Below are 22,937 nucleotides of genomic sequence, written 5' to 3'. Positions count from 1 at the left end.
GCTTTTTTCTTTTGGTGAGGAAGATTGGCCCTGAGCTAAAACCTGTGCTAGTCTTCCTCTGTTTTTGTTTTTCTCTCCCCAGAGCCGCAGTACATAGTTGTATATTCTAGTTGTAAGTCCTTCTAGTTCTTCTGTGTGGGATGCTGCCTCAGCATCACTTGATAAGTCGTGTGTAGGTCCATGCCTGGCATCCAAACCCACGAACCATAGGCCCCCAAAGCAGAGCATGTGAACTTAATCACTATGCCACCAGGCTGGCCCCTAAAATGGCTTATATTTTACTATTTAATTCTACAAAAGTTAGTCAACCCATCATTAACTATGTGAAGTGCTGAAAAGAAAAAGTGCCAACAATATTTGAATAAATATCTAGCATCTAGTTGAGCTAAAAGCCATTTTCTCATATCAAGCAAAAGTTAAAAGTTAGTGTTTAGGAAATTAATTTGCTTCTCTTGGTTGTTTTTCTTTCCTTTCCTTTCCTTTCCTTTCCTTTCCTCCTTCCTTCCTTCCCTCCCTCCCTCCCTCCCTTCCTTCCTTCCTTCCTTCCTTTCTTTCTTTCTTTTGATGAGGAAGATTGGCCCTGAGCTAACATCCATGCCAATCTTCCTCTGTTTTATTTGGGTGCCATCACAGAGCGGTTTGACAAGCAGTGCTAGGTCTGTGCCCAGGATCCAAACCCGTGAACCCCAGGCTGCTGAAGTGGAGCACGCAAACTTAACAACTATGCCACTGGGCCAGCCTCTCAATTGGTTTTTTTTTTTTTTTTTGGCTGAAAAAAAATAATCATTTTGAATGATTTGTTTCTAATTGACTACACTGCTATTATTATAGCTCTAAAATTGCTAATATATATGTATAATTTGATACATTACAGTTTATAAGTAAATAAAAGTTACCTAGCAAATACAGTTTTAAGATAAGTTAAATGTTAGTAGTTTTGATTTTCAATTTAACTAAAATTTTACCTTAAAATTTTATTTTGTTGTTCTTGACCCTGCATTGGATAAAAAAGAGTAAGTTTTATACTTACTCTGCTTATGTATCGAGCACAGATATACACAGAGTGCATAAACAGATATACAGTATGTCTGCAGTATTAAATTTTCATGGGGGTGATTAAGCAGAAACATGTCTAAAAAGGCTCTTTAGGGGAATGATAATTTTTTAAAAGTTGAGAAACTCTGAATCAAAGCCAACTAAGCTTTTTGGCATAAGAATATTTTGCTGTTGGTTTGCCAGGATGAGTTCCAGCCAAAATTTGAAATAAGAACGGGTTTATTCACATTTTCTTCTTGTCCTCAAGTCCCCTTTCTTGCTTTTTTTCCACCCCAAGTTGTTGTACATCTTCTAGTAACAGAATCACTCCTCTCCTTTTGGGACCACAATCACATTACCTAGCTCCAGTGGTGGTAAGTGACCCAACCCTGCCCAGCAGTGGACGTGTCACTTGAGCCAGGCCAATCAGAATTAATCCTGGGACTTTTGCTGGAACTGAGAAGTGACCTTTTTCTGTAGGGGTTACATTTGTCAGACGGTGAGCTGGGAGCTGTTGGAGTTTCTCTTTGCTACAACCTGGGGAAAGCCTACCAGAGAATAAAATAACCCAGCAGGAGGCAGAGCCAGAGGACCAAAGGAAAGAGACAGTGTTCCGTGATGTCATCGAGAACCTAGATCCAGGCATGCCTGAAGCCGTCTGCAGCCCTGATGCTCTTGGTGTCTTCTGTGGCTTAAGCCACCTGGAGCTGTGTCTCGGTTATGAGCAACTAGAGGGTTTCACTTAGTAAACCAACTCTGCCCAGTTTGCTCCTTCCATAACCCTCTGTCCAGAGTCCAGGAAACCCTCTTTGCTTCCTCATCCAGACCTGCCTCCTGCCTGCAGCCCAGGCCAGGCACCTCCTCCCTCCTGTGCTCCACTCGCAGGGAGACAGCGACAGTGCTTGCTGGGCACTGCTGGAGACTGTGACATTAATCCTGTAGCAGTATTTTTGGTGCCATTTTCAATTTCTCAGTTAAATTGTGAATTACTGTTTATTTGAAAGAGTGTGTTTTATATCCTTTTTGCTGACACCTCCACAATGTTTGCCATATAGGTAAATATATAAATTATATGACATTCTATTGTTATCAGCTCGCTTATCATTAAATTTGTATCATTAAGGTACCACACACTGAAAGGCCACAAACATGGATCTATGTTTGTGAAATTCTACGCAGACCTCCATGAGAAATGTCTATTGCTAATCTATGACAGATAAATGGAAGGTGGAACAGAGCTTCATAATTTTATTACAAAGTATGTAAATACAAATTTTAAAAAATTGAACTATAGTTCAATGTAGTATATATTGAAATTGTATAGTATATACTGAACTACAGTATATTGGCTAATACATTTTGGAATTTGTTTGTAAGGTTCTAATCAGTGCATTCACTAGCAACAAAGCTATCCAGTATTCATCATGAGTCTTTCATTTAATAGTGCTATACTCAATAATCCGAAATTTAGTGAATTCTTGATTTTCAACAACCTACTCCCAAATGCTTTCTCCTCAAAAAAAAAAAAAGAAAAGAAAAAAGAAATTGGAATTCCTTAATTCTCTAGATGCACAATCCATTAACATAGCCCATTTTTCTGTAGACACAAACCATTGAACAGCAGATCAACTAAAGGGAAGTGGAGTCGCAGCCTGTCGCATATCATTTCATCAGCCTCGGAAACTGACAGGCAGAAACGGGATCATGAAGGCGATTTAATTCACTAGGAAGACGCAGGTTGGGACACAGCACACTTGAGGACATCCAAATGGATTCAGGAGACATCGGAAGACATGGGCCTGGGAACGAGGGGCCAGGGTTTGTGACACAAATTCAAAAGTCAGCAGAGACAGTTGTGGAGCCTCAGAACATGGCTGGACTCTCGAGATGAAAGAGAGAGAAAAGCAGAAGATCCTGTAGAAAGTCTAAGGACAAGGACAGAAGGAGAGCCCAAACACGTATTTGAAAAAATAAGAGTCTCCATCAGGGGAAAAAAAAACCCAAGAAAGAAAAGAACAAAAGGCCATATTGCAAGTGTGTGTATCTTCACAGCTGGCGAGAAGGTGGGAAAGGAAGTCCTATAATTGAGATTTTGCTAAACAGGCAACAGGGCAATCTGTGTTTAGGTTCTATGTTATATAAGTCATCTAGCGGGGAGGGCTGCGTTTTGATCCTGGTTGATAGAAGACAGATGTCTGGCATCTGGTCCTACCACCAAGTATGGTCACTGTTTCAGAGCAGCTGGAAGTCACACCCGGCCCAAGTCTGTGGGGGAACAGTGACTGGCCAACAGTTGTGCATGAAGATTTCGGGGGAATGGCGAGTGGTATGAAGTATTTCACCAAATTACATGGAAGAAGGGGGCTTTTGTTTTGTTTTTTGATGGTACATAGTTTTGGTACTTATTATCATAGAGCAGCTGTAATTTTGTCCTATTCCAAATTTCTTACAAAATTTCAGCATGAAATATCACCTCTGTGACTAAATCTGTAGAGCTGTCATGCTTCATATTCCCAAACTAGCTATTGTGTTCATACCTAAGCTACAGCTGTGAGTCAAATGGGGCTGAAGGCTCCTGAAGCGATCAACTTGACCCACTTCAGACGTCTCCGTTGACTTAATGAATAGACGAGTCCAGAGAAAAGAACAATGGAGAATCTGCAGCCAAACCTACTGGAGAGTTCCCTTCAGCCGCCCGCCCTGCACCAGCTTCTCCCGTCATTCTGACGTTCCTTTGTGGCTCTTTCGAAGTTTAACTCTCTTGTTCAACACTCTTCAGGACTCCCCCACTTACTTTACAGTAAAACTCAAGGCCCTCAGCATTGCTTCCAGGCCCCTCATAATTGTCCCTTTGTCTTTGCAGCCTCATCTCCACGCAAGGCTCAAACGGTCACTCATACACCTTCTTCACAATTTTTGGCATACCAAAGCACCAAATGAACTATCTACTTAAATTTTTTATATAGATCAGTTTTAATTACTTGAATAAATGATTCTAAAAAGGACACTTTGTATCTCTACCAAAAATAGCCACTTCCACTTGCCACAAAGTGAAGGTGAGTGCTGTTTAATTCTACCCAGATGATGCTGCCAGGTGAGGCTCTGAGTTTAAGCCGACTCATTTTAAAAGGAGATTAGCAACCATTACAAAGGTGTTACACACTAGAACCAAAGAGACGTTCTCCTTACAAAAGATGTGGAGGGGCCGGCCCCGTGGCCGAGTGGTTAAGTTCGTGCGCTCTGCTTCAGCGGCCCAGGGTTTCACCAGTTGGGATCCTGGGCGAGAACATGGCACCATGCTGAAGTGGCGTCCCACACAGCACAACCAGAGGTGCTCACAACTGGAATATACAACTATGTACTGGGGGGCTTTGGGGAGAAGAAGAAGAAAACAAGAAGATTGCCAACATTTGCTAGCTCAGGTGCCAATCTTTAAAAAAAAAAAAGATGTGGAAAAGGATTGGAGAGAGTATCATTATGTCACCATGTAATGACTTACTTACCTGACCATGAACTGCTGAAAATCAGAATATTAAGTGTGATTAGTGTCCCAGGCTTTGGGAAATACTACTCCAGCTTCTCCAACTACGTGTGGTTTCGTGCCTCATTCTTCTGTGCTAAAATGCTGTCCTCTCATTCTCACCCAGTTCATTCCTCCAGCCCTTCAAGACCCAGGAAATCTTCCCTGATGTGCGAGTCCAGGCAAGAGCCAGGCCCCTCCTTCTAGCTTCCTCAGCACCTCATCTCATACAGCTTAATGGGTTTCAGAGCTCACAACACTATATAGCAATTAGCAGTTTGTCTGTCTCCTCCACTAAACTGAGAACTTTTTTTTTTCCTGCTTTATCTCCCCCCCCCCCCCCCATACTTACTTGTATATCTTAGTTGCAGGTCCTTCTAGTTGTGGCATGTGGGATGCTGCCTCAACATGGCCTGACGAGCAATGCCATGTCCGCACCCAGGATGTGAACCAGCGAAACCCTGGGCCGCTGCAGTGGAGCACACAAACTTAACCACTCGGCCACGGGGCCGGCCCCTGAGAACTTTTTTTTTTTTTGCTGAGGAAGATTTGTCCTGAGCTAACATCTGTGCCAATCCTCTATTGTTTTGTACGTGGAACACTGCCACAGCACGGCTAGTGAGTGGAGTAGGTCCGTGCCCAGGATCCGAACCTGCAAACCTGGGCCGCTGAAGCAGAGCACAGAAAACTCTAACCACTCAGCAACAGGGCCGGGCCCTAAACTGAGAACTTCTTTAGGACAGGGCTAGGTCTTTCATCCCTGAGACCTCAGCTCTGTATGACAATTCCTAGTCTCTCAGTACGTTTATTTCTATACACATGCATAAATGAATAAATGCATGACTCAACCAATCAATGCATTGAAGCAAACTAAGACAGTAGTTCTCAAAGTCTGGTGTGTAATCAGAATTACCTGGTGAAACTTGGTAAAAATGCAGAGACCGAGGCCCTGGCCCCAGCCTGCTTCAGCGAGCTCAAGACTCTTCACACTTGGTTAGCTCTCCAGGTGATTGTGATACACACCAAAGCTTGAGAACCTTTTCAGGTGAGCAGACAGGTTCCGAGAGGTCCATCTATTTGCGCAAGGACTGAAGTGGAAGCGAAACTGGGATAATTCACCATTGTTTGTGAAGGTTTTCAATTCAGTCATTGTAACATGCATGGAAAGGCAACTTGTCATGGAAATATGAAGCCATAGCTCTGTTCTAGCAGTACAGTAAGTATATAAACCCACCTGGTCCTCATGGTTTGAACCAACAGCGAAAGACGCAGCCTGAAAATTACCCATGATACTTAAAAGCACAGATCATGGTTATAATTGAACAGACTTCATGCAAATGTCATCCTCTTCACGTGTTCAGCAGATTTGAGCTCGAAACACTGTATGCTGAAAGAAAATGAGGGAGTAAAACATTTAAATTTTGAATTCTGCAAAACTACAGGAGACTGAAAAATTTTACTCTTTCCCACCCGATTTACATTTTATAGCAAAAAATGTGTGTCATTCTACAGGCCCAACCCGCCGAATAGAGAGTAAGCAGGAAAGCAGAGGCTACAGCCCAGACCTCAGCACTAGTTCAGACTGGAGGCCCCCCGTAGCCCCTCCTCGGGTCGGATTAATCTGCTAGACCAGCTTGCAGAACTCAGAACAGTTTACTCACTAGATTGCCTGTTTATTACAGAAAGATACAGCCCAGAAACAGTCAGATGGAAGAGATGCACAGGGTGAGGTATGGGGAGAGGGCTCCCCTCCAGGCGCACCGCTCTCCCCACACCTCCCCTGTTCAGCTCCCTCGCCCCTGAGTTTCACGGCCCCCCCTCACCCGGCAGAGTGGGAGCAGAGAGGTAAGGTAGAAGGCTGTCATAGGAGCCCCAGGTGAGTGATGATGGTGGCGTGAATAGGGCAGCAACAGTAAGTACGCTCAGTGGTCAAAGCTGGCACATATTTTAGACGTAGGACCGATAACATCTGCTGATGGATTTGATGTGGGAGGTTACCACAGGAAGAAAGGAAGGAGTTGGCTTAGTGTTGATCTAATAGTGGATGGGGAAATATTGTTCTGGTTTAGACATGGTACATCTGTGGTGTCTGTCAGTCACCTAGGTAGAGAGAATGAGTGAGCGGTTGACTATATTTCTATCGGGTATCAGGTGCAGAGTTGAGATAACCATATTCATCAGTAGTCAGTAGCACAGTATAATGGTTATGGGCACAGATTGTGGAGCTGACTGCCTGGTTCCTACTTCAGCCGTGCCACTTACCAGCACTCCGGTCTTAGGTAAGTTACTTAACCTCTTTGTGTCTCAATCTTGTGGTTCTGAAGTAGTGACAGTACCTGCCTCATAGGATCCAATGAGTTAACATATGAAAAGCACTACGAACAACGTAGAAGCTATGTAAACACCAGCCATCATTAACACATTGTCACCTTCAGTCCACACAAGGCCCTCTCATTCCCTCTCAGTTCCTTCTTCCTTGATCTTCACTCCCATCCTCCTCTCTCACAAAGGTACCCACAAGTGGTTTTCCCCCACACCAATTCTCCAATTCTCTGGACACCAACTGGGTGTCCAATAATTCAATCCAATGAAGACATCATCTACTAGGAGTTAGCATCAGATCCCACAAGTTAAAGGGGCTCAGTCCCACAAGACTGCCCCCATTACAGATGCCAATCCCAAGTCCTGGGCCACCCTTACTTCTGACAAACTGGCTATAAACTGGGAGTTCCCATGACCCTCTCCTCAGGTTCAGCCATCTGCTAGAGTGGCTCACAGAACTCAGGAAGATACTCTCTCTCTCTCTCTTTTTTTTTTTTTGGTGAAGAAGATTGGCCCTGAGCTAACATCTGTGCCAATCTTCTTCTATTTTGTACGTGTGACACCACCACAGCATGGCTTGATCAGTGGTGTGTATGTCCACACCTGGGATCTGAACCCACTTTGCCAGTTTATTACAAAGGATACTACTCAGGAAGAGCCAAACGTAAGAGGGCCTGGTATGGGGGGAGGGGGATTTTTGGAGTCTCCATACACTTTCTTGGCTGTGTCACCCTCCCAGCACCTTGTATTTATGAACTGGGAAGCTCCCCAAATGCTGTGTTTAGGGGTTTGTATGGAGGTTTCACTACATAGGCACAACTCATTAAATTATTGGTCATTGGTGATTGAACTCAACCTCTAGACACTCTCCCCTCCCTGGAGGTTTGCAGGCGGGATTGAAACTTCCCACCCTCAACCCTCTAATGTGCCTTGGTTTTTTCAGTAACCTGCCCCATCCTGAAGCCGTCTAGGAGCCCCCAGCACACGAGTCATTCCATTAGCATATAAGTCCCTCTTGTCCCTCCAAGGGTTTTAGGAGCCGTGGCCCAGAAACCTGGGACAAATAAATATTTCCCATTATAGCACAACACTCTAATGTTGAAATATGACCTTAAATGCACATATATCTTTGTATTATTGATGTTGTTTTGTGTGCTTTTAAAAGATTTCTATTCTTAAGTATAGAAATTACAGAAAACTGCATACCACTAAACAGGTTGCAAGGTAGGCCCTTGCTCACCCCTCAGCAACCTTCCATGTGCCTCCTGATTACACCCCTGCCTCTTCCCAAGAGTAACTACCATCCTGGTGCATATGATCATACTTCCTTTTCGGTTTTATCGCCTAAGCATGCATCCCTAAACACTACAGTTTTGCCTGTTTTCCTCTGTTTTTTTGATATGTCTATTAGGCCTCTTTTTATCTAAAGATTCCCTTTTCTCCTGTTTTTTCTTTTTTCCTTGGAATTTGTTTGTTGAAATACCAGATTAATTGTGCTATCATTTCTGTAATCTGAATTCTGTTGATGGCATTCTGTGGGATAATTTAACCTGTTGTTCTGTTCTTTGTATTTTCTGTAAATTGATGGCTGGATCACCTTGGGGTCAAAAATTAATATATTTCTCTGTTCAAAAGACAAATTTAACAGACCAGGAGAAGATATCTGCAGTATCTAAAATAGGAGAAATAAAAAATGAAGACTATCATGTATCTGGGAATCCAGCTAAAAAAAGAATGCACAAGATCTTCAGAAAGTTTTCTCTAATAAAATACACAAAAGATTTGAAAAAATAAATGCACTATGTTCACGGATGTGGAAATCAGGGAGGATAAAGTAGATTTGGACTTAGCATCCATTCGAACTTTTTTCAGGCTTGCCTCCTTGTACTACAAGTCTTAAAAACATTTCCCAGACATCCTTGCAGTTGGGGTTCTAGAGGTAAATGATTTCTGCCAATTAAGTACATGTAAGTGAGATCCAGAAGGTGGAAATAAAGCGACAGCCTTCTTCCTGCAGCTTTGCTTGTGTTTTGCTGACAAGCACGGTGGTGAGGATGTCAGTATTTTCTGCAGCAGCTGTCTAGGGCACAGTCATTCGCTTTGTGGGTGCTGAGTATTTGTGGCTGCAGTGCCTCTTGATTCCTGAATTGCAGATACAGTAGTGTACTCTTAACATCAATAATTCCAGTGCTGGGGTCTTGATTCTCCACCGTCCTCATGGGTAGGGGCAGTGGTAGCAGCTCCCTTCTGCAGTATTATCCTGGGACTCATTTCTGACGGCCTGGGGTAAACCCCACTCCTCCAGCTCTTTCAACAATTTTCTAGGCACCAATTCCCTACATTAAATCCCCATACACTTAAGGTAGCCAGATCTATTTCCTGCAACTGAATGCAGACTCCTCCAATGATTACTAAAGACATAAAAGCTTCATAAATTAAGCTACACAATCAACTCCAAAGTTTTAAAATAATTGAACAAAACCTAAGAGGTATACGGAATAAAGGTCTGTGAACACATCTACTTGGAAAAGGAAAAAAGATAATCATCCTACCATATACTAATAACATTGAGTCTACATATTAATAATTGTTGATGCTGGGTGATGGGCCTACGGAGTTTCATTATGTTATTTTTACTTTTATGTGCCTTAAGTTTTCCATAATAATGTAAAAAGAATATTCAGTCTGGTGTTCCAAAGGTTAGGGTTGGAATTATAGATTTGGGACACATCAGAATAAAGATAACTTTTAAAGCCATGGGATTGGATGAAACCATTTAGGGAGAGTAGAAATAGTAAAGAACATGGGACTAAAATGTGAGCAACTCTAATATTTAGACGTCAGAGAAAGAAGATAAAGCAAGTAGACTGAGGAGATGCCAGTAAGGTAGGAGGAAACCAGGAAGTGAGATGTGCTGGAAGCCTAGAGAAGAAAATGTTTCAAAAACGTGCAAGTGGCCAGATGTGTCAAACGCTACCTAAAGGCCAAAACGAGAGCTGAGAATTTACCTTTTGTATTTGCCAAGATGGAGGTTTAGACAATTCTTTGGAGAATTTTTGCTATAAAGTGGAGCACAAAAATGAAGTGTGGCTGAAGGGGGACAGAGGTCAAAAGTTTTCTGTTTTGTTCTTTTAAGGTACCTGATACTAAGGCATGCTGGTGCACTGGAAGAATGACCTAGTTGGAAGGTGGAAAACAGAGATAGACGGGAAACAGTAACAAAAGGCTCAAGGTCCCGAATGAAATAACAGCAAAGGTAGACGGAATATTTCTCTCATGAGTAACAGGAGGGGAGGCCATATTTACAGGTTCACATATATAGAGACAGAAAGATTTGGTGGAGGGAAGAAGAGGTTGTTTGCATCTATTTTCACAAGTTTAACCCTGGAAGCCCCAGTTCTCTCACCAATGACATGGGAAGTACCCGCCTCACAAGATTTCTGTGAGGATCCAAGGATCAACGAGCCAACACTCAATATTAACCTAGTGGGAAATTGTTATCAAGACTTCTAATTTAATTCTCCATTAACTCAACAAAATTATCAATCTCTCATTTTGCATTTAATAAAATACCACAACTAAAAATAACTATGATGGATGTAACTTAATGGGGTTGAGTGTCTCAGAGGAGGCTTTCCTGAGACATTTAAACTAAAAGCTAAATGAGGTGTAGGTGTTAACTTGACGAAGGTGGGGGTGCTAGAAGAGTTCAAGGAGGTTTAGAAACAAACAAACAAAAAGTCCCTTGTGGCACTCAGTCAAGGCCTAGATCATGAACAGCTAAAAGCACGGGAACACTAACCCTCAGTGATTTCCAGTATGTCTTGTGGGTCAGAATGAGGCTCTTAAGAAATAAACATAACATAAATATTTTAGCTCTTGCTGAAGCTGACTCAAGTCCCAGGTGAGGTGAAAACAATTCAAGGACTTTGATTAGATCATAAACTATAAACCAAGGAAGGCAAACAGGTCTCCCCTTTCTTGCCTGCTGTTGACAGAGGCCATGTGGAGTGCTGAGTAAATGATTCTTAGGCTTGTTCAAGCTCAGCAGTAAAGCGTGGGGAGCTTGGCATCCATATTTGCCACAGACACTGGGAGCACCGAGTAAATGGTAGCATCTAAGTTACTCTTTTGCCATCCCTGAGCTAAGACTGCAACTTTGTAACTATTTTTCAGAGTTAAAAAAACCCCTGCAGTTACTTTATGATAGACTGGTATATAAATACTTAGCAGGATCAGAATTTCCTAACTACTCACAAAATAAGTAGAAGCAGCTGATGGAGTCAAAAATAAGAATCTTCTTTTCTTACTATTAGGGAAACTTTCATGATTTTCAACATGGCACAAGTCTTAAAAATTACAAAAGAATGAAAGAAAAGTGGGAACCAAAGAAAACTAAAAAATAACCTGGAACATATCCTGAAAACAGGTATATAAAAGGTGAATGAGATGGCAGGTTACTTACCCAGAAGCTTGCTTATGTAAATGCTCAGAAAACATCACATGACTAGGAAGTTTCAAATGCCCCCAGTATAATATAAAGGGGAAAAAAATTGCTCCTGAACAAAGATATATTTTCAAAGAAGGGGAGTATTTCTTTATATTTTGTAGTAGTTCTGTAGCATTGACTAGAGTTAACAGTCATTCTGACCTTTATCATTGGGACGGAGACCCACGTAGCCTAACAGGACAAATACCTTTCTCTGTACTAAACTTGGCTCATATTTAACAACAGAAGCAACATTGTTTTTGGAGAAAATATCAACTGTTACAATTATCCCAAACAGCAATGCAGTGTCCTCACCAGTTATTTTCTTAAGAGAGTTTTAACCAATTTATATGCGAAAATTACTCAAGAACAAAAAGGTTAATCTTAATTGGAGAGAAACCTGCACCTACACAAATTTTCCTGCTGTCTAAATTGTATTTTCTCTAGCTAGGATTTCGGACTCATTTTTTGAATACGCAAAGGCTTTTCATAGCTAAGGCCACCAAGAGGCTGATCAGAGAGCATTTGGATGTAAAGTGCCATTTTTAATATCGGTCGTTTTGCGTTAAGATTGTCTTAAAGCTTGTCCCAGCGTTTGGGGAATTTTAATTTACACCAGTTCAGCCTTTCCACACACACCGGACACAAATTCCCCTTTGCTTTTATTATTCCGTTAAGAAAGGTAAAGTTTGTTCTACTCTGAATCGCTCGTTGCCAAATCGCTGCCAACCGATATCCAGGAGTCAGCTTCTCGTGCGCTGCAGAAACACGAGGGCTCAGGTCACCACGTGCCCGGCCCGGGGCGGGATGCGCGCCGCCCGCCCCACCGCGTCCTCTGAGCGCTGTCTGCGGCCTGGGGCTGGGGGTGCATGCCGCATCCGCTCCCGACACTCTGAACATCGGCCTGCAACCTCCCAAACCCGCGGACCTGGAAAGCAGAGCCGGCCTGTTTTCGCCAGGTGCCGACAGAACGTCCAGGTCCAGGCTCGCTGGGGCGCACGCGCTCCGGCCCTTTCCCCCGAGGCGACGAACCTGCGGGTCCGGCCCGCGGACAGGGCCGACTCCTCACCCCCAGCCCCGCAAAGCCCCGCGCTCCCTGACCCCTCCAGGCCTTCCCCACGGCTGCCCGCCGACCCGCAGTCCGGAGCCGCGCGGCCCGTCCCTCGGCGAACTGCAGCCCAGGCGGTGGCGGGGGGCCGCGCGTGCGCAGAGAGGCGCCGGGCTCGCGAGGAAGCGCGTTTCCTGACATTTGGAGGAAGTGGCGCTGCGTCACTTCCGGCCTCCCTCTAGCTGCCATCTTGCGTCCCCGCGTGTGTGCGCCTAACCTCAGCTGGTCTGCCCGAGACCCCCTGAGCGCCAGCCCTAGTCCCCCGCGCGGCCCCATTTCCGCTCCAACAAGGTACAAAAAGGCTGTGGACGCCGGCGTGGGAGGAGGACGGGATCGGGGGCGGGAAGTGCCCGGAAGGAGCGAGACAGGGAGGGACAGGGCAGAGGAGGAGAGGAAGGCGATGCGACGGACAGGCGCACCCGCTCAGGCTGACTCTCGGGGGCGAGGTCGAGCCAGGGGCGGCTGCCCTGGGGGCGAGGCGACGCCGTCTCTTCCTCCACCTCGCGGCGGAACCCGGGGACAGGAGCCTCAGGTACCGCGAGGCTTGCGGAGAGTGGCCGGGCCGGGCGGGCCCTGGCTAGGCCGAGGCCGGGCCGGGGCGGGGCGGCCGGGCGGGCGGGGTGCTGCGGGGCGCGCGCGGGCCGGAGCGCCTTCTCCGGCCTGCCCCGGGGGGAGGGCGCGGGAGGGGGTCTGGGCGGCGGGGGTCCCCGCGCTCCCCGGAACTGCGGTCGGGAGCCGGGCGGGTGGGTCTGGGGTCCAGGCCTCGGCCTGGGCGGGACGTTTGTCTCCTGCCGGGGTCTCGGGAAATCACGAGCGTGGAATGCTCGAGCGAGCCAGACCTGTCCCCGCTGAGGCTTTCGTGTTTTCTAGATGAAAGAAACTATCATGAACCAGGAGAAACTCGCCAAACTCCAGGCACAAGTGCGCATTGGTGGGAAAGTAAGTGTTAATAGTGTCTCTTTTTAAGTTTAGGGTCTTTTTTTTTTTTCTTTTGCATTTCTAACATCGTTGGCTTGTCACTTTGTCTCTAGAGGGCATTTCACAGAGCTAGCAAATCGGGGAGAGGGGGGTTAAATGAGATGCAATATAGTGTATCAGTGAGCCCTGCAGGCTGGATATTAAAAGAAAAAAAAGTGAATAGAGATGGAGAGCGCTTAAATTACAAGGTTTCTTTTACCGAAATAGATATTTTCAGTGTTACAGTGTTTTAAGTAGAACAAAAGTGTTTCCTAGTTTAATTAATAAGAGAATGTGTCATTTCAGTTACATCATCCTTGTGGCCATCATACCCCTGACTTGTTTTGGCATAAGTGGTATACAGTCAGGGCTTGTTTTTTTGTTTTTTGTTTTTTTTTTTTTAAATAACTAAGCTAACTCTGATTTTGTTTCACCTGTGTTTTCAACTATAGTTTAAGGTTCTGGATAATTGTTGTACTTAATAGTTAGAAGTCCCGTGTCCTTTGTAAATTAAAACCTTTCTGTAAATGCTTTCCTAGCTGGATGTGAGCCAGAGTAATTGTGTATTTTCTGGAATGTTTGAAGATGTCTGTCTTATAGGTACCTTCTGGAACGTAAGAGCAGTGACTGTGGATTTGAAAATGTTACCTAAGTAGCTGTCTTTCCATTTTTACTTTGTGATTCCACTACAACTAAAGGAATGAGACTGGTGGGCTTTTAAATAATCAGTTTTGGGTTAGTTGGTTTTTCCTGGTGGGTGCTGATCCCCTTCAAGGGGGTTCTTTTCTGAACTTGGTGACGTTTTTGGATTGTTCTCTAGGTGATTTACTTAGAAGTGCACTCTAGGCAGAGGTCTAGCGCGTTGTACTTGGCGTTGTGTTAGCACATTCCTAGTGTTTAACAAGGTGTGGTAGCCTGCTGGCACAGAGCGTGTCTTTACTTGGTAAAACTTGTAAAGCTTCCACACTACAAGTTTATTACCTATTAGTTTTTCCCAACTTTCAGCATTTACCTTCAAGTAGAGTCTTCTGTGGAATAGCCAAAAGCTGCATTTAGACCTGAACAATAAGGTACACATTTGTAAATTCCTGGGCTTGGCCACCAGTGCGTGGATCCTGAGCCTTTCTTTTTCTGAAGCAGTCTTCCAGATCAGCACCTCCTCGTTAACAGCAGTCGTGTTTCTTGTTCTTTTTAGCCACTGTTATAAGCTGGGTGTGGCCTTCAAGTGCCAGAGAAACTCATCTTCTTTGTGGGTCAGTGTTTTGATGCTCTGACACTGGCGTATTTAGCCATCATCCCTTTTAGTACAGGATTCAGAAGGAGTAATTTGAATGATATGCTTGTGTGACATCTTTTTGTTGTTACCGTGATCATCAGTCTTTAACTGGTGAGAGACATCATTCTAGGGTAAAGGAAGGTCGAGATTTTCTGGGATTCTTAAGGCTGATGTAGGATAAACTTTACTTGTTCAGTTAACAGAGAAAGTATTTTTGTCGTTATTGTAATATGGAAGCATTTTCTTCACCTTTTAAGAAAGCTGCTTATTATGAATGGTGCCTCAGAGAAAACGGCAAGTGCGCGGTGCTTCTAAGTAAGTTTGAATTTCGGTGTCTGATCGTAGCATTGATAGCAGCTTCATTATTTCAGTGAAATTGAGCTCTACGTATGGGAGGTGAGTGGAACCCGTGGAAGGTGCGCTGGTTGGTTTGTAGAATCCTGCAGTCGTTCCTTGGAATGTCTTTTAGAGAAGGTTTGCTGGAAACCAGGTATCTACATGCGCACTCCAAGGTGATTTTCATCCCTAAAAGCTTTTTGGGATTTGGTAACCAATAATTTTTGTAGCTATTGATATTTTCCTCTCTGAACTGTGACTTCATTAGGGCTTTACTGTGCTTGTTCCTGAGAATACGAAATTTACGAGTTTTCAGCACCTAGGGCCCTGTAAGGCCAGTAGGGAAAATAGGGATCTTTTTTAAAAAATCTGTTTTTGTAGTGCAGTAGAAGCATTCCCAGAATATGGAGGCAGGAAGGCTGTGGCTTGGGGGCTGGACTGCAGCGTTTAGGGGAGGCGCAGAAGAGGTGGTGGATTGAGCAGTATTTTAAAGGATGAGTCGGATTTGCTATGGCGGTGCCAGACGGTGAGCTAGGTGGGGGGTAGCCTCTCCATGAAGAGACTTGGGGGCCATGTAAAGGGCTTGGCCTACATGAGAATTATTAAAGAGTTTTAAGCAGAAAATGTGTGGTCACATTTGCCTGGTTCTGAAAGTTTCTGGGGTATATTTGAGGAGGAGATTGGAGACTTGGCATATATGTACGAGAAACCACAAGTTTTCCTGAAGCCTGTATTCATTTGTTCCTCAAGTTATTGCGTGCCTTCAGTGACCTAGGTACTGTTTTCCATACTGGATTTTGTAGCATTAAACAAAGTAGAAGCTCTCAAGGAGCTTACATTCTAGTGAGGGGAGACAGACAATAAAATATCCTTATCTCTTATGATAGTGAGTGTTATGAAGAAAAATAAACCTGGAGAGGTGGGAAGTGATGAGTGTGGGAGTTGCTGTTTTACAGCGGGTGGTTGGGAAAGGCCACTCTAGGAACAGAGATCTGTAGTGAGGGAGGGAGCCGTGTGGATGCTTGGGGAAGAGAGGAAGAGTATGTGCAAGGGCTCCAGTGTGGCCGGTTGACGGAGCAGCGAGGAGGTGTCTGGCTGAAGATGAGTACGCGTGTGACAGGAGACGTGGTGAGAGCGGCGTGGCAGGGGCAGCGCGGATGGTGTAGGGGCCTTGTGGGTTAAGATGAGAACTTCAGGTTGTGCTCTCGGGCGCTATAGACGTCTGTCTACAGACTCATTTGATTATGTCATACGCTAGCTTGCCTGTGAATGTTAATGGATGTTGATTTTTGTTTAATTAACGTAAAAACAGAAAAGGTGAACAGTTCTGGACATGGAGCTTCTAAATGAAGCTTACTTTAGGTTGACACGTGCCAACTCTTGGATCACTTCTAGAGCAGATAAGGTAAAAAGGAGGACTTTGAAAGGATCATTCCTTTACATCTGACAAAGCTAGGTGCTTAGACGTTCTTAAGGATTAGTAGACAGCTGCTTTTGTTGCCCACGTTTGGCTTCCATCCGTGCCTTGACCTGCCCGCTCGCTGCATCGCCCTTGATGGTTATGGTAATTTTCTTCTACAGATCCAGAGGTCGGAAAGGAATTAGAAAGTGTTTCCATTTGAAAATGTCTCGTGCGAGGTATAAGTGTGTGCTGTGTTCTTCCCTTTCCTCCCCGCTTTAGGGAACTGCTCGCAGAAAGAAGAAGGTGGTTCATAGAACAGCCACGGCAGACGATAAGAAACTCCAGTTCTCCTTGAAGAAGTTAGGGGTGAACAACATCTCCGGTATCGAAGAGGCAAGTGTCAGATTTCATTTCTTTACACAACAAGATTTGGCTGAAAAGTTTAAGGTGTGTGCATTAAATGATTTTGCCTCTCCTTCTAGCAGAGGATTTCATATCCCTCTAAACGTTTCTGCTCTGTTAACGAGTGTCAGGGAGATGGCGGGGTGTGGAAGCGCTCTCCACTACAGGCGGAATTGCACCTGCGCTTCCCAGTGAAGCACCAGATTAGTTAGCCCGACTTCAGTTCTTGCTTAATAAAATGCTTGCTTTTAAAGGGATTTTAGCGGGTGTTGCTAATATAAAATTTTTCTTCTTTATAGGTGAATATGTTCACAAACCAAGGGACAGTGATCCACTTCAACAACCCCAAAGTTCAGGCGTCCCTGGCAGCGAACACGTTCACCATTACAGGCCACGCCGAGACCAAGCAGCTGACAGAAATGCTGCCCAGCATCCTCAACCAGCTCGGTGCCGACAGTCTGACCAGTTTAAGGAGACTGGCTGAAGCGCTGCCCAAACAATGTGAGTGTCCGGCCAGCGGCTTTACCTGCGCTTACTGATTTCTCGGTAGACGTCTAAGAACTCGGGGTGCAAAGTGGGTATGAACGCCTTTACATTTGGAAATGCAGGCTTTCCTCTAAAAAACATTAGTTTTTACACTGATTTTAAGCAAGTGTTCATAGTGTGTTCAGTAATTTAGTATGGTGCAAACGTTATCCTTGATTCAGTGAAATGTTTTCTACTAGTTTTCTTGTTTTGGATCAGAAACTTAAAATTTTACCATTATCTGGTAATGATGAAAATATTAACTTTGGACTTTGTGTGTGTGTGTGTGTGAGGAAGATTAGCCCTGAGCTAACTACTGCCAATCCTCCTCTTTTTGCTGAGGAAGGCTGGCCCTGAGCTAGCATCTGCGCCCATCTTCGTGTACTTTATACATGGGACGCCCACCACAGCATGGCTTTTGCTAAGTGGGGCCATGTCCTCATCCAGGATCCGAATCGGCGAACCCCGGGCCGCTGAGAAGCGGAACATGTGACCTTAACCACTGCGCCACCAGGCCGGCCCCTGGACTTTTTAATAACTGACAGTTTAGAATTCTTATTTAGAATTGTTAGAAATTACAAATTATCAAATTTCTTTGGTTGTATCTACAACTGCTATTACCAATGATCTTTAGAAATTAGCCTGCCAGTATTCTGCTCTTTTTAATTATAGTGTAATAAGGATTTGTTCGGGGCAGAAAGTCATGCAGTTGAATAAGTGTACATCAGGGGACGTAGCTACTTTATGCTGAGGCCCTCTGATTGACGTTTTGACAAATGGGAATGTAGAAGCAAGGCAGGCTCATTCTTTAGCCTGTTACTGAGTCCCCATGTTTTTCTAGGTGTTCTCTCACTCTGCTTCTATTTATATTTTTTTTGTCAACATCGAGAGGCGTGAGGTTCTTAGAAAGTCTTAGGCCTTCAGAGCTGAGAAGGCTTCTGAAGTGTCCCACTGAAAATCGTACAGGGCTGGTACTGTGAGCTCTCGACTTGCACATGTGGTCCACTTTCTTGTGTAATGAAAGAACAGTGAATTCTGACCACTCAAAGACACTTGTAATTTCTTGATCATTGTATCTTCATTTCAGTAAAGGTTCATTGAGCATCTCCCTTATGCCATGCACAAAACAACAGGGTGTTTGAGAAAACAGCATCTTCATTTGCCTCCCCAAATACACCTTCTCATAGTTGGTATGTGGGTTTACCTGGACCCTGGGGGCTCCCTGTCCTCATGGTGCCTCAGGGCCTGTGGTGGGCCAGAGAGAGCGAAAGGATTGTGTGGAATCTGATTTGTTGGCCCTTACTAGTTTTCTGGCTTGTTTGTAGACATCGGAATATCATGTTATTGCTAGTACTATAGGTTAAATCCCAGATCTGTCTGTCGTCATCATGAATGTAAGTTATAATGACACTTGGCCTTTCATCTGTTCTTTTGGTTAATGTTTATTGAAGACTTAAAGAAACGCGTGGTAACGTGTACGTTTCCGTTTCACAGCTGTGGATGGAAAAGCACCACTCGCCACAGGAGAGGAGGATGATGATGAAGTTCCAGGTAGGAGCCTTCACTTGTGATTCAACTAGAGAACCTTAGCAAGGGAGCATAAAGAGGCTTCGTACTGTAGGAAGGACTGCCTCAGGGGAGGTGGCGAGAGGGCCAGCGGGGAGAGGGCGACATGCAGCTCCTTGAATGGAAAATAACGTGGTGTTACTTAACTGGACGCTGTGTTTGTAGGCTTGGCTGTTTGCTGTTAGGGATCTACGTTAAATATGGAATAAATATGGGGTGTGTGTTGTGACCTAAATATGACACTAGCAGATCACAGATGACCCTTATTTCCTTCGAGATCCATAAATTTATGAGAAGGCATGGAGAAGTTGTTCAAATATCTTGGGACAGAACCATTCTAAAATCAGCAGAAAAACTCCTTTGGCAATCATGAGACATTTTTCTATCTTAGTTATTACTGGATAATTTATGTTGTTGTGAAACAAATATTTATTGGACAGTAGAATCACTAGCCTCATAAATATTTCCACTTTGCATGGATAGGTATCCTTAAGAATCCAGGAAAACTCCAGAATGTGTGTCATGGTGTTCTTTGGTTCTGCCCCCCCATGTTGACTAATGTGTTACATTGCTTAATTTTCATTGGAGTGAGATGGGAATGAGGAGGGTATATACATATTTTTTAAGCAGCATATTTATGTATCGGCAAATTAATGACTTCCCCTTTTTTTTTAATTATGTGCCAAAACATGCATTTCAGAATGTACCAAATGGATAGTGGTCTCATTGGAAATAAATACAAGTATTTAAATGTATATCCTGATTTAACTGCAGGATATATTTTTATTTCCCTATCTCCTCTTAAAATCTAATGATTATTTGTAGATTTGGCTTTTTTCTGAGTTTCTCCCTTTTTTCCCCCTAGATCTTGTGGAGAATTTTGATGAGGCTTCCAAGAATGAGGCAAACTGAACTGAGTCAACTTTTGAAGAAGCTCAGACTTGAAGAAGTTACTGGGAGCTGCTGTTTTATATTCTGACTGCTTTTTAAAATTTTGTTCATGGATCTGATAAAATCCAGATCTCTAATATTTTTAAGCCCAAGCCCTTTGGACACTGCAGCTCTTTTCAGTTTTGCTTAGACACGACTCATTCTTTGCAGCTCATTAAGCTGAAGAAGCCTGGGGATAAAGTTTGAAACAAAGGTTAATAAAGTTCTTTGCCTAGTATACGGTATTATTTTTATTTCATTGACACTGATTTGTACAGAAAGCAAAGTTGTTTATAGAAAGCTAATCATGGCATGTAATATGACTGATAATCTTTGCTGGAATTTGATTAAAGATCTGAAATGACAGTACAATGTAACAAAGGTGGTATACGGTTCTCGTGTTTGAAAACCTTTCTCTCCAGCAGTCTCAGGGCTGCCACGCTTCCTTAGTGGGTGAGCAAGGGTTTTTTCCTCTTAATGTTGTCTATATTGTAAGCACATGTTGAGTGCCTTATATATATTATCTCATTTGATTTTCTCTCATTTAATCCTCATTCTATGCAGTGGAGACTGGTAGCTCCATTTTGTAGGTGTAACCAGAGGTTGCTTCAAAAAAGTGAAAGTAGTTAATCTCAACTCCTATGTAGGATATTCTGTAAGATACCTGCAAAGAAGTAGTGTTTGTAGTAGGAATGTGGCCTGTCTCTTCCTTAAGTGAGAACACTAAATGAATAGGCCTACTTTTTTCTCTTTAAAAAAATGTTTATGGGGCAGCCCTGTGGCCCAGTGGTCAAATTTAGCACATTCTGCTTTGGTAGCCCAGGTTTGGTTCCTGGGCAAGGACCTACACCACTCTTCGGCAGTCGTGCTGTGGCAGCAACCTGCATACAAAATAGAGTAAGTTTGACACAGATGTTAGATCAGGGTGAATCTTCCTCAAAAAAAAAAAAGTGTTAAAATTAATATACGGTGAAATTGATACAAGTATTATAGTTGGAAGAATTTTAACATAATGTAAGCGTTGCCATAGGATACTGAACTTCCATCATTCCCTCATATAGGCCTACTTAAAAAAATTGTGTTAGAAGTCATAATGTTGAAATAACTTCTAAAAATTTACAAATGGCAATTAAAACAATTTTGTGTAACCCTCATCAAGGCCAATTGAGGAAGAAAATTGTCTTAGTTTCTACTTGCAACAATAAGAATTTGTTTGACATTTCCATACCAATTTGCAAGGTACTGTACAGCTGTATCTAAAAGTCACTATTAGTTAGCTACCGAAAATGAAATGCTGTGTAAACTGTTTGCACATCTTAACATTGTTCCATTTTCTTCAAAAGGTGTGTATCAGTTCTGTTAAAGTACACTGCTACTGTAACAAGGACCCAAAGTCTCAGTGGTTTACAGAGTTACAAAGTGTATGCACGTGTTTCCAGATGATTGTGGGTCAGGTTGAGCTCTGCTACATATTAACTCCAGGTCCCAGACTGATGGGGCAGCGTCTCTGGGGCACTCAGCCACCTGACAGTGAGAAGATGGGTCACGTGAAAGCGCGGAAAATGGCTAACTTGGAGGGCAGAGGATGGGAAGGTGGAGGGCCTGAGGGTCTGCTTTCTGATAGGCTCCCAGTGATGCTGATGCTGCAGGTCCGCTGGCCACACTTGGGTAGCACGATCAAAGATTTTCTCAACTTATCCCAAGAGATTGAGGTGACAGTGACAGGCTGACTGGAGTATGTGAAGAATGCCACTGAGTATCGTTCCAGTCATTTGCCCTAGATCTATGCAGGAAAGGGGCTAAATGGAGAAGTGCAATAGATTTCCAGGCTGGACAACTTGTTTCTTGTAGCAGATGCTGGCTAAAGTTAATCCTGTTTTGCCTGTACTCACAGACTTTTCCCCCCACAACCCCTAAAAATGTTATTTCTTTGGTCCATTATTTAAATGATGTGGTGTGTATTGGTGGCTATGGATTAATAAGAAAGGTTTTTCTTGTCATTTCACTATCAGGATAGGCAGGGTTATGGCACACTTACAAGTAACTAAAAATTTTAGTTGCTACAAAGGTTTGTCCCCCTTAATGTTTGTAGTTTGCTTGTGGCTGGTCTCCACTTTACTCCAGGAGCAGCCTATAATTGGAACGTTGCCAGTCTAAGGACAGGGGAAAGAGATGGCAGACAACCAGCTGGCTTCTCAGACTTACATAAGGAAGTGGTGCGTGTCAGTAATGATCATATTTCATCAGCCAGAGCAAGTCACATACATAGCCATCTGATTGCTATGATGGCAGATATTTTTTAACAGTGATATAGTCTACCATGTCCTTCTAACTGTTCTTTAATTGCCCACAATTCCTGTGGCTCTAATATGTTAAGCACTGTGCCACTTGTTTCATATCATCTCATTGAGTATCATAACAACCCCCCACCCGCACCCCTAAAAGAGCTACATTGTACAGATGAGGAAACCATCTTCAAAGGGTGAAGTTACTTAGGATGGGTCACACAGCCCCTTAAGTGGTGGGATGAGATTCACATCCAGGTTTGCTCTTTTTTTTTTTTTAAAGATTGGCACCTGAGCTATCAACTGTTGCCAATCTTTTTCTTTTTCCCCCTGCTTTTTCTCCCCAAATCCCCCCAGTACATAGTTGTATATTTTTAGTTGTGGGTCCTTCTAGTTGTGGCATGTGGGACGCTGCCTCAGCATGGCGTAATGAGCGGTGCTGTGTCCGCACCCAGGATCCAAACCGGCGAAACCCTGGGCAGAGCATGCGAACTTAACCACTCGGCCCCGTGGCCGGCCCTAGGTGTGCTCTTTTGACCTCAGTGTCTACTGGAGAAATTTCAGGCCTTGGCAGGCTGAAGGGGCAGATGGTTCTGATCTGGTCAATCTTTTGGCTGATGTCACTACTTGCTGGCTGTTGTCCACCACATTTTTAAGTCTAGCCCTGGCTAGCTTTCAGCTGGATCTGAACCAGGGCTACACTAATGAAGAGATGGACATTGATTTTGATCTGAGAACTTGTGGGTTCATATCCTCTATTTGTTGAAATAATCGAACTGGCATA

The 22,937-nt window shown here is 43.8% G+C and overlaps 1 protein-coding gene and 1 long non-coding RNA gene across 3 annotated transcripts; one reads left to right on the top strand and one right to left on the bottom strand.

The window, feature by feature from the left end:
* Nucleotides 1-12,015: 12,015 nt before the first annotated feature.
* On the bottom strand, nucleotides 12,016-12,437 carry LOC139075178 (uncharacterized). Its single transcript, XR_011525317.1, has 2 exons — nucleotides 12,295-12,437; nucleotides 12,016-12,124 (listed from the first exon to the last, which is right to left on the bottom strand). It is a non-coding gene; the product is annotated as an uncharacterized lncRNA (long non-coding RNA).
* A 125-nt stretch (nucleotides 12,438-12,562) lies between these two features.
* BTF3 (basic transcription factor 3) lies at nucleotides 12,563-20,106 on the top strand. Of its 2 annotated transcripts, none has more exons than XM_008541240.2 (6): nucleotides 12,563-12,765; nucleotides 13,345-13,413; nucleotides 16,725-16,838; nucleotides 17,147-17,348; nucleotides 18,867-18,923; nucleotides 19,804-20,106. In XM_008541240.2, exons 2-6 carry the CDS (start codon nucleotides 13,345-13,347, stop codon nucleotides 19,848-19,850), a joined length of 489 nt encoding a protein of 162 aa, XP_008539462.1. In that variant the 5' UTR covers nucleotides 12,563-12,765; the 3' UTR covers nucleotides 19,851-20,106. The 2 variants fall into 2 exon arrangements, with proteins under 2 accessions (XP_008539462.1, XP_070425951.1); XM_070569850.1 differs by having other exon boundaries at nucleotides 12,563-13,006.
* The last annotated feature ends 2,831 nt before the right edge of the window (nucleotides 20,107-22,937 follow it).

Source organism: Equus przewalskii, chromosome 13 (assembly GCF_037783145.1).
Source record: "Equus przewalskii isolate Varuska chromosome 13, EquPr2, whole genome shotgun sequence".
Taxonomy (NCBI): domain Eukaryota; kingdom Metazoa; phylum Chordata; class Mammalia; order Perissodactyla; family Equidae; genus Equus; species Equus przewalskii.
This window is presented reverse-complemented; position numbering and strand designations above follow the sequence as displayed.

Excerpts from the sequence above, each read along its gene's own strand:
- BTF3 (XM_070569850.1), top strand. The coding sequence starts at position 12,875 with ATGCGACGGACAGGCGCACCCGCTCAGGCTGACTCTCGGGGGCGAGGT. Across the intron at positions 13,007-13,344 it reads CCCGGGGACAGGAGCCTCAG|ATGAAAGAAACTATCATGAA; the intron begins GTACCGCGAGGC and ends CGTGTTTTCTAG. Across the intron at positions 18,924-19,803 it reads GGATGATGATGAAGTTCCAG|ATCTTGTGGAGAATTTTGAT; the intron begins GTAGGAGCCTTC and ends TTTTCCCCCTAG.